Below are 10,978 nucleotides of genomic sequence, written 5' to 3'. Positions count from 1 at the left end.
TCGGAATCCTTATCATGCAACTCTGAAAAATGTCAACAGAGACCAGCTTAGCTTTTGCAAGAGGTAGAGGTTCCAAATTATACATAACATTTTTCAGGCGAGCTTTTGCAAGGGGTTCAAAATTATTCCTAAAAATGCAGTCAACAAAACTACTCCAGTCAAAACAAACTATGTTCTCTGACTTTTCAGTCTAGGGTACGTAGTTTCAGATTCCCTGAACTAGATGATGGATCAATGCTGAACAAGATTGAAACATAATACAATTAGCACGACTATAATCAAACCATAATACTATTATTACTATATGCTAATAAATAGAAGGGAAAATATAATTTCCCCTACAACTAAGATGTATACATGTCAAACACTAAAGACGATTATTTCAATTTATCTTCCTAATAATACTTCCTCCTCCTAACTGATTCTTCTTCATGGCAACCCCATTCCGGAAACTTCTTCGGCCAGGGGGAGCAACTCGCGCATGAACTTTATTGTCTTCATCGCCCTTGTCATCGTCAACGACAACCTCGTACTCAGCATAGCCTTTGGTGTAGTACTGCTTAAGGACGTCCTCGGGTTTATCACGGATGTTGAAGATGTTCTCTCGTTCATTGCGGAGGACGTCCTGTATCTTCTTCAGATTAGCCTTCTCCTTCTCTTCAGCGATTTCCATGGCATACAACTTGGCTAGATACTCCTGCGACATCCGGCCAAGACACTCCTTGCTCAGCACCTCCGTCAGCTTAAAATCGTCCTCGTCGTCGTCAGATAACTCCACCGAGTTCGCAAAGCAGTACTGAATTTGGTCTTGAGTGTAGCGCACCATCTTAGTCCTCTTTTTTTTCTCGTTGGTGGGATCAATCGCCGTGGCCGGAACTTTCCCTTCACTTCTTTCCTCCTTAAAGCTACTCATTTTCCTTCCCTCAGATGGATCCATCAGCAGCGCAGGAATTGCTGTGGAGAAATCGAGAACAGCATCAGATCAGAAACGAGAAAGTAGGCCACTTTTATCAACTATCAGCAGCGGAAGATCATCGATCTATCCCAAGTTCGCACAAAATTATCCAAATCCAGATCGAGAGATTTGACAATGAAAAGGATCGAGCGACACCTAATCCAGATCAAAGCGCGCACCTGATGAAGGAGACGGAGCCGTAGCCGCTGGAATTGTGGCTTATTCCCCCTTCTCGTCTCGATTGAGACCTTAAACCTAGATTGATTGTTGTAGACTTATGGGGTCGGGTGGAGAGGAGCACCGCCCCTACCTGAGTATATACTACTCAAGAGTCAAGACAGCTCCGATTACAAATTACAATCGAGTTCGGTCCCAAGTTGGCGGCGGATCCACAGCGAGACACCATATTAAATCCATAGCCACGTTGCTCATGGCGGTCCGGCTTGGCACCGTCGTCTCGATCGTCGCCTCGTCTCCGTCGACGGCCCGCCAGATCCTCCAGACGCACAACGGCAGCCTCACCGGCCGCGTGGCACGGCGTCGGGGTCGGGCACGCCGCCAACTCCGTGTTCGTCCTCCCGCCGCGCCGCAAGTGGCGCGCGCTGCGGAGGATCGGCGCCGAGCACCTGCTCTCGACGAGGCAGCTCGACGGGGCCTGCATGCCGCTGCTGCGGGTCGGAGATGTCGGCGGCGTCTGGCGGCGCGCCGGTGCAGGTCGGGCACGCGGCCCACGCCGTGTTCGCGGCCATGGTGGACATGCAGTGGCGTGCCATGTTCTCCGCCGGCAATTAATTATTGGCAATTGCAGATTTGCAGTTATCTAGCTATTGCAGAGGAAGAAAATGGCATCTGGTTAGTTCGCAAATGCAACGGAAAGGGTTCGATGGCGCACGGTGCGTGGCTATGGAACATGCAAGGCAAACAGAAGCATGAGAGGAAGCAAAAACAGAAGCATGAGAGGATTTTATGGACGGGTGTACTATCGACTCACATTCCATTATAGTGAAGCACGGTGATGATTCACTATTAGAAAAACGAATTTTAGTGACGTTTGCCATTTCTTTTCCAGACAGGTATGCACATCCGAACCACAACACCACCTAAAAAAATGTATCCCGAGGCTAAGGTTGTGGTCTGACTACGAAGATCTATATTTCCAGACGGACCACTTATATTATGTGGATCGCCTGGGAACATAGATCTTCACAGGCGCTGCGATTATTTTAGGCGGGAGACTTATGTCGTCCGTCTGCGAAGATCTATCTTCACAGGCACCTAATTTCTGTCGCCTACAAAAATCCAGCTATATAGCCTTCTTTCTCTTCGAGCCCCTGTTTACATACGAGGTTTTTCTCTCTCCGAGACCAACCAAAATATAGGGGGGAGATTTTGAACTTTAAATCTTTGAGGGATCTTTCTAGAGTGGTTAAATCTATACATTTCCACTCTTGCTACACATTTTTTTTATAATTTAAACCATCTTTTGTGATGGATCTATGCATGCAAAATAGTGAAGCAAAGGGAAGGGTGTGGTAAGTTAGGGTTGTGAGGAATGGGGAATTGGCTGTTGACTGGTTCCTTGGATATTATGAACTAATATATTTGGTTCATGGCGTGGTGGGCTTGGTCTGTGGGCCTTCGTGGCTGCGTGTGAGGTGAGCCCGAGGAGTATTTTTTGGGTAATAGTGTAAGCTTACTGCAACAATTATTTATTTGTTGCCATACCTTATGTATAATCTCTACTATTATGAAAGTTGAAAATGTTTTTACTGGTATTTTGATACGTCATCTATGTTTGAATCGGTTTTAATTTTATGTTTCAGTTTTAATCATCTCTACTATAAAAAAGACCAAGAAATCACCGTCGTCTGTAGAAAAAAAAGAAGTCCGACTCAAAAAAAAAGTAGAAAAAAAGAAAAAAAATGTCCGACTCAAAAAGTGATTAAAAAAAAAGCTTATGTGGCCAGTAAGAGAAAACGTCCGACTACCGTAAAAAAAGATCCGTTTGGTTTTTTTGACACCGTTATTTTTACCCATTTTTTTTCACATGAAGGAATTTTTTTCTGTGCACGCGCTGACGCTTTTGGTTTTTTGTCCGGTTTTTTTAATCCGATCTGTTACCCTTTTTCTGTAATTTTTTTTGTCACCAGTTTTTTCTCCCGTGCGCCTTTTGTTTTTTAATCCGACCTGTTCTCTGCACACCTCCCGCCGCCGTCATATCAAAATTGCGTTTTCTCCTCCAATTTAATCGCAAAAATCGATTCCCCACTCCTCCCTTTCGATTCGGCTTTAATCTCCATTTAACAGTTGCTGATGATGCGGCGATCTTCCACGGTCGTTTTTATCCTGAGTTTTACGCTAGAAAAAAAAAGGAAAGAGTAGATCGAGTGATCAAAAACTTTCAATCATTTTTCGTTTTTATCCTGAGTTTTACGCTATGATTTTGGAAAAAACGAAAAGAGTAGATCGAGTGGATAAAAACCCTCAACCAATTTTGGGTGATTGCTCTAGCAACCGTATGGGCACGGGACTATCTTCGAGAGGTTGAAGATGGTATTGGACTGTTCGAGCTGGTCTTATGGGTCCACTTGTGGCTGGGTCAAAGGAAAGCAGGCTAAACGGAGGGAGGTAGTGGACTGGCCATAGGCTGAAAAGAAAGAAAGGCTTTCGGCCCAAAACCTAGGAAAGATTTTCATTAACTTTTTTAAGAGCAAGTTTAATAGTACAGCCAACTACTAGCTTCAATTCATTTATAGCCAATCTAATAGCTCATTCATACAATAGTTATATACTACATTGTCAATAACTGGTCTCACATGTCATACATACACTGTGTCTTGGAGTCCGTATTACAGCTGGCTACAAATCTGTAGCCCGCTGCTCTTCTCTCTCCTTATTTATCTCCTTAAAATATGTTTGCAGCTGACTTACAGCTTGCTATTGTACCTGCTCTAATTAAAATCTATAACAATACCAGTGTTAGGATTTTCATTAACCTTTTCAATTATAATGTATAATGATCCCAATATTTTAATTTATTGCTCAGCTCTTTTACCCGTTGCAATGTACATGTATTTTTTATAGTACAACAAAAAATTTAAATAATTACCACACTAATATATTGTGGCAAGAAATTGTAATTGCTACCACGGAGATTAAAATCGTGGCTGTAGTACTTTTGTATTGCAACAGTAATTTTTATCGTTGTAATAGCCCATTTTTCATTGCAACAAATTCCAAAATATCACAACAAATTTATATTGTGGCGATATATTAATATTAAATAAAAAATAAAATTGTGGTAGCTGAGTAACTAATTGTAACAATTTATATGTCCTTGCAATATATATGTGGCAATAGTTAATTTTTCCTGTAGTGTGGTGAGCCCTTAAATTGATGAGGAGTCCAGCTGCCAGCAAGGCAGCAATCGCTCAAGGTTAGATCAGAAATGATCTACGTCGTCGATCTGCCCGATCGCCACGGCGATCCGATGCTTCGTGTGATGCTCCAACAGCCCATCCGACTGCCACATCACCAAAGAACCAGCAAACCATGGATCGACCAGCATCAGCACATTCCATACTCCAATCCTGTCCACGACGCGATTAGCATTGAGAAGATGACCGGCAAAAAAGAATAACTCCCTCCGTCTCAGAATATAAGTATTTTTAAAATTAGACACGGTTATTAAAAAAATAGATAAAAGCAAACGGTGGAGGGTTGTGATTGTTGAGTAGTGGAGGTAGGTGGGAAAAGTGAATGGTGGAGAGTTGTGATTGGTTGGGAAGAGAATGTTGATGGAGAAGTTGTTATATTTTGAAATAAATCTTGAGAGCTAAAAGTTATTATATTTTGAGACGAAGGGAGTACCATATTGCAGAACCACTGCGTCGTCGTGGCTTGCTCCTACTTCTACCACGTTGTTGCTGCCGCAACCAAGGATCGCATCGTGGCTCCCCAAGGCTATCGACGCCCGCAGCTTCTATCGCATCCCACACCTCCCACCGCTGGCCGCCACTCCATTCCTCAGCTTTGCTTCCGGCCGTCGCAATCGAGGACACCAAAGCCGGGTGCTGTCGCTGTCGCATGTAGGAAATAGAGATGAGGAGGGAAGAGGATGACAGGACAGGAGGATAAAATAGACATTTCACACCTTACATACATACTAGCAATCTCATTTATCCCGCCACGTAGGTAAAATTGGCATAAACTTAAGAATTTCTCTCTCTTTGATGACAAATTAGTAAGCACAAATCTAAAAAGGATGTTTGAATAATTGTGAAATGTAAAAGTGATAAATAATTAAATTCCCCTTTTTTGCGTGGCTTTAGTGAAGGCCTTTGTTTGTTTTAGGGCTGATACGACCAATTCATAGCCAAAAACATTTTATACCAGGGAAATGCATAAGAAAGATTTTCTTTTTTATTTTTTATATCTTAAGAAGGTAGTAGAACAATTTTTTTCTTCGAAAAAGAAATACTCGATTTCTTTCGCGCGGCGCTGCTGAACCCACCACCGCAGCAGCCAGCCAGCCGCAGCCCTCACCCAAATATCTTCAGCTCATCGCTCGCCACGTGTCCACGCTCCACCCCAACCCCTTATCTCTCTCCATGGCCGCGCCCGCGCCGCCCACGCCGGCGGCGAGCCCCGCCGCGCGCGCTGCCGTCGTCTTCCCTACCATGGCGGACATCATGTCTGCGTCGCGCGCGCAGGGCCTGCGCGTGCGCCTCACCACGCTCGGCCCCTTCTTCCGCGTCACCGCGGCGCGCCGCGGCGGCGGCAGCGGCGGGGAGGGGGAGACGGAGGAGGTGGAGCTGGGCCGCGCCCAGGGCGTCGTCCGCCCGTGGCCAGGCGGCGCCGTGCTGCACCTCGACTCCATGAGGATGTCCCGCGCCACGCTGCAGGTGCCCGACCGGCCGCTGTTCGGGCTCGGCGTCTTCCTCGGCGCCGTCGCCGTGCGCCACGGCTTCGACGCCGGCTGCAAGCGCGCCGAGCTACTTGCCATCAACGACACGGATCTCTACCACTCCAAGGTACATACAACATACTATTGCAGCCTGGGCTGCTGCGTAGTGGTGGTGATATGTTGCTGCGCGCATGGTGTTCGACGAATTGCTCAAGCTGTGATTCGCTTTGATATAATTCACAAAGGAAAGCACCTTGGAAACAATGGGTAGCACAATTGATGAGAAGAAATAGTTTTGATTTGTTTATCATTTCCTAGGGTTCACCTTGTCGATAATGGCGTTATTCCCGCTGACACAACATTTAGATTTGGATATTTGCAAGTATTGATTCACAAAATCACAGTTCCTTGTTTTGAAGTGCTGGATCTCCACATATTGCAATATTTTCGTTTCATTTTATTGGTGGACTTTTTTTGTCCTGCATTTTGTTTAAGCAGCGCGTGATGGTGTTCTTACCAGTGTTTCCTTTCTAATCAGCTCGTTAGGTTCTATTCGAGAATGGGTTTCAAAACAGTGCATGAGGTAGACGGATCTTCAATGATTGATCTTGCTCACATGTTAGTCTGGGGAGGTAGGGGCACAAGAATGGATGCTGACATTGAACAGCTTCTTATCAAATGGAGCAAGAGGTTCAGATCTCAAGACTAGAAAGAAAGTTTCTTTTTGGAACGAGAAATGCACTTCTTGTAGCATGCTGATCTGGATAGGATACCTTATGAGGTAAAATTATTTGGTCTTTATTTTACCTTGGTTTATAAAATGTTTTGTTTTCGTATGCATTTGCACTACCAAAAGCATTTTATGAAGGTTTATAGAATCTTCAATGCTATGATAAGTTCATGAATTTATCTTAGCAAATCATGAAGTACGTTTGCCCAAAAGGAACTACTCAATTCCCCCCTTTGATAAGACGTTTAGATGTATGGAAATCCATCTCCTAAATCTACCGTTACCCTCATGTCGCATCTATGTTGTTTATATTAGTTTTGTTTAAAATAAGTTCATGCATTGTTGAATATGGATATAGTCCAATCATTCATGCTTTGTGAACCAAAAGTAATGTCATCCTGTTCTTTTATGTTTTAATGATTCTGCAGACCTGCTAGTTCTTATGTTTCTTTTAACCGGACTATATTTTTTTTCTTCTTTTTGGATTCCATTGATCTGGCTTCAGCATGTAATATCTAACTGGAACATGGAACTGACGTGATCTTTTGTTTTTCCAGATAGGAGTTGCGGCCTCTGATATTATACTATGTGTTCAACTCAACGGCATGATTACTGATAGGAGTATATACTTGTTTATATCATGATGATTGCCAGAAAATCCTGAACTGATAATCACTTTAATATATAAGAGTATCAGAAGACAGAACATAGTGAAGTAACCCGTTTTCTGTAAAAATCAAGGTAAAGGTGGATTAAATGAAATTCATACCTGAGGTTCCTTGTATGCTTAAAGAAAGCAGCATCATTATTTCGAACCACAAAGTTCCAGCGCTGCTATGCTGTTTCATCTTTTTGAACCAGTTTGGTTATGCAACATCAAATTGCACTCTTGAAATAGCTTCATCAAATATTCAGATCGACGATGGTAACTGGTGAAATTGCCTGTCCTAGTACTTTCAGAAAGATCCACTGTGGTCATAATAACCTAGTAAGTTTTCCGTTCAATGGCAGAGTGATATCCTTTTTTACCGCATAAACTGCAGACGATACTTTGGGTGTAAAGTTGGTGTCTGTTTTGCTTTTGCATGTGCACTTCAGCACATTTATTGAGGATGGATTCTAATCTCTCGGGTAGACGTCCACCCGTTTCTTGTATTCCACCTAAATGATTATGAAAAATTTTCAAAAAAAATTCACAAGATAGGTTAATATGTAATATATCACTTTACAAACATGCAAGTTCAAATTCGACTTCTACAAATTGTAACGAAAATAACAAATCAAACACTAACTAGTATACGTATATTCACAGTTAAATTTATTATTTTTGTTACAACTTGTAGAAGTCGAATTTGGACTTGCATGTTTGTGAAGTGATATATTACAAATTAACCTATCATGTCAATTTTTTTGAAATTTTTTCATAACCATTTAGATAACATGCAAGAAACGGGTGGACGTCCACCCGAGTGTTTAAAACAGTTTCCCCACATTTACATGTCACACACCAATGGCAATTGCTATTGGAATGGGGTTCTCTGCCTGTGGTCGTTTTCTGAATGGTCACCAGTATGCATACATTTACTGATCTACCTCTGATGAGAAAATGGCTAATCATGAAAGGAAAAAATATGGCTGCACTGCATTAAACGTTTCGAGTCCCTTCAAACTGCTGCAGCGTACCATAAACACCTACAAATGTGTTAAGCTCGCTTTGAAGCCAAACCAATTGCGAATTCCATCCTTGTTCACTAAGGTAGCACAAACGTGGAAACTTTCAGGGAGCAGTAACAAACTACCAGATAATTAGCACAAAAAAGGAGAACGAATCATGTATTGATTATAAAGAAAAAGGTAAAAACAAATAATGCTGATTTCGAGAGTCAAAATGATGCGTAAACACAATTTAGAAATCACAGATGATTGTGCAAAACAAATTCGTTGATGCACCACGATTCTACAAAACATGCTATATTTGTGCCTACTCATAGCGGCAGATAACATGACAAGTAGTAACAAACAACTATATCTACCAATGGCTCGATGCCTGATTCCTTCATCAGCAAATAGATGGTCAAAAAATGGGCCTAAACAATCCCAATGGTTAGACTCCATGGAGGGCCAAAACAGCAAGAGATTAACATGATGTCCCCCAAAAAGTTCTTTTTCCCTGGCTTAGCATAACCACCAAAACTGTACTGTTGTTTGAGGGAGCTTCTAATTCTGGGAGAAACTGCAGCAGCCAAAAGTTCTCTCAAACAGAGTCTTTAGGTAGGAGGAATAATATGGCAATGGAGGCTACGATTGGTTAGGAAAAGGCATAAGCCACCATGTAGGGAGAAGTAGCAGCGAGGGGCATGAAGCCGTTCATTAAATTATACTGCCTCCATCATAAAATAGATTTGGAGTTGAACATGATTATTTAAAAAAAAATAGGTAAAATTAAATATAGAAATATTATGATTGGTTAAGGAATAGGAAGTAGGTGATAAAGAAATTAAATGATGGAAATATACGTTTGATCAAGTATATTTTATAATAAATTTTAAATACTAAAAGTTAATATATATTTAAACGAAGGAAGTACATTGAAACGTTAATATAGAATGGAAGGGATGGATGTGCATTTTCGAGGTGGATTGATCGATGGAGTTGTTTCCCTTTTGGTAAGGTTTGGGGAAGGAGGCTCGAGCTTGGTAGAGAAGATTTGGAAGCAATTACTCGTAGCTACTCTCTTCATTTTAAAATAAATTATCTTTTTATAAGATTTTGGATATATCTATGTTTAAATTAATATACGAAAATTTAATTATTTTGGGAGGAAGAGGTAGATGGAATCATTCCTAATTTATAAAATGGTCCACTTCGAAGCAAATCACTCTTTCTTTTCTCGGTGAAGTTGTTCAGGATTTCACTTACGCGTTTGGTGGTTTGGGTCTCAAGTAGTTTTTTTTTCTAGGCAAACCACATAAATTTAATTTTTTTGAATCGGAATTGGAAATTCTGGATATAAAAAGGTATCAAATATTATTGAATTAAAAAACAAAGCGTATAGAGTAAATATTTATTAGAATATAAAACCTTTTCAAACTGAAATTCTCGAATCCACGAAGAGATGTACCTCAATACTTTTTCTAAAACAATAAATCACCTTTCTAATTTTTACAACTAATTGTACACTTCACTTGGAGAAAAAGAACAACTATATGCATCTGTAATTGTAATTAGTATGTATGGCATGGCCTAATAAAAATAAAAATAGTCATTAAGCAAAATAAAAATCTGAATCACTGGACTAGAAAAAAAATATCTCCATTTAATTAAGAACCTCAATACATAGTTTAAATCTGAACATTTCTCAAATATTTAAAAATTTCGTAGTGGTGGTGACGACTCCAACCTTAGCAGACATGCGGAATATTACCCGTACGATTGTGAGATCCAACTATTCAGATCGAGTTTCTCTTTCTCCGCATGCCGCCGCAGGCCCGATCCACGCGGCGCACGCATCCTCCCCCTTCTCTCGGTCACTACCTCCGCATCTCCGCTCCCTCGCAACCACCTCCAACGCCATCGCATCACTTCTCTCTCCAGCGACGCTCCGCCGCGCTGCCGCATCCCCGTCTGGTTCCGCCACGAGGAGGGGTCGAGGCCTGAGCCCGACAGTGTGCCGGTGAGGCATGAGCCCGACAGTGTGTCGGAGTTGCGGCGGTGGATGAGGCGAGGGCGGGGTAGGGCATAGCCGCCGTGCATAGGCTGCCGCGCCGCAGTGGAACAGAGAGGAGGCGCCGCATGGTCAGGGTCGGACGCTCATCCCGCGGTGGCTGCCGATCCCGCTGCCAGGTCATCGTCGTCGCGCGATCCTGGCTGCTCCTCTGTCGCAACCCTACCGGCTCCTTCCCTGCGCCGCCGCGACCGCCTCGGTGGTGCCACGCGAGTCCATCCCGCCGACAGGTCGTCGTCACGCGATCCCGCTGGCTCCTCCGTCGCCACCTCCACGAGTCGCCATTACTGATGGCGATTTCTTTTCTATTCTCAAGTCTTCCCCATATCTAATCCCTCTTTCCTCCTCTTTGTGCTTTCTGCGTGCTCTGCCTCTCTGCTCAGTGCTATTGATTTCTTCACAAGGCTATGTAAGAAAAGGTAAGTTCAGATTACATCTAATTTGTATTTCGTGATACTGGAACAATAACAACACAAATTGCCCAATTGCGCTTAATTGTATAGAAACCATGACATCAACGAATTCAGCTTTGCAGGCTAAAGGTATGCAGAGATGGAGTATTGTGCATCTTTGGGCACGGCCACAGCAGTCGTCCTTGCTGCTATAATTGGTTTAATGGTATCTTGGACCAAATCATCTCTGGGTTAACATGATATTTCTAAC

At 42.6% G+C, this 10,978-nt stretch overlaps 2 protein-coding genes across 2 annotated transcripts; one reads left to right on the top strand and one right to left on the bottom strand.

The window, feature by feature from the left end:
- Positions 1 to 292: 292 nt before the first annotated feature.
- On the bottom strand, positions 293 to 1,811 carry LOC127753332 (uncharacterized). Its single transcript, XM_052278813.1, has 2 exons — positions 1,135 to 1,811; positions 293 to 954 (listed from the first exon to the last, which is right to left on the bottom strand). Exon 2 carries the CDS (start codon positions 935 to 937, stop codon positions 383 to 385), a length of 555 nt encoding a protein of 184 aa, XP_052134773.1. The 5' UTR covers positions 938 to 954; positions 1,135 to 1,811; the 3' UTR covers positions 293 to 382.
- A 3,662-nt stretch (positions 1,812 to 5,473) lies between these two features.
- LOC127786216 (uncharacterized) lies at positions 5,474 to 7,375 on the top strand. Its single transcript, XM_052313557.1, has 3 exons — positions 5,474 to 5,988; positions 6,400 to 6,642; positions 7,149 to 7,375. Exons 1-2 carry the CDS (start codon positions 5,566 to 5,568, stop codon positions 6,568 to 6,570), a joined length of 594 nt encoding a protein of 197 aa, XP_052169517.1. The 5' UTR covers positions 5,474 to 5,565; the 3' UTR covers positions 6,571 to 6,642; positions 7,149 to 7,375.
- The last annotated feature ends 3,603 nt before the right edge of the window (positions 7,376 to 10,978 follow it).

This window comes from Oryza glaberrima, chromosome 10 (assembly GCF_000147395.1).
Source record: "Oryza glaberrima chromosome 10, OglaRS2, whole genome shotgun sequence".
NCBI lineage: Eukaryota > Viridiplantae > Streptophyta > Magnoliopsida > Poales > Poaceae > Oryza > Oryza glaberrima.
This window is presented reverse-complemented; position numbering and strand designations above follow the sequence as displayed.

What these genes read in the sequence shown, in the direction of transcription:
- LOC127753332 (XM_052278813.1), bottom strand. Translation starts at nt 937, where the DNA reads ATGGATCCATCTGAGGGAAGGAAAATGAGTAGCTTTAAGGAGGAAAGA.
- LOC127786216 (XM_052313557.1), top strand. Translation starts at nt 5,566, where the DNA reads ATGGCCGCGCCCGCGCCGCCCACGCCGGCGGCGAGCCCCGCCGCGCGC. An exon ending in CGGATCTCTACCACTCCAAG is followed by an intron (nt 5,989 to 6,399) that starts GTACATACAACA and finishes CTTTCTAATCAG; the next exon opens with CTCGTTAGGTTCTATTCGAG.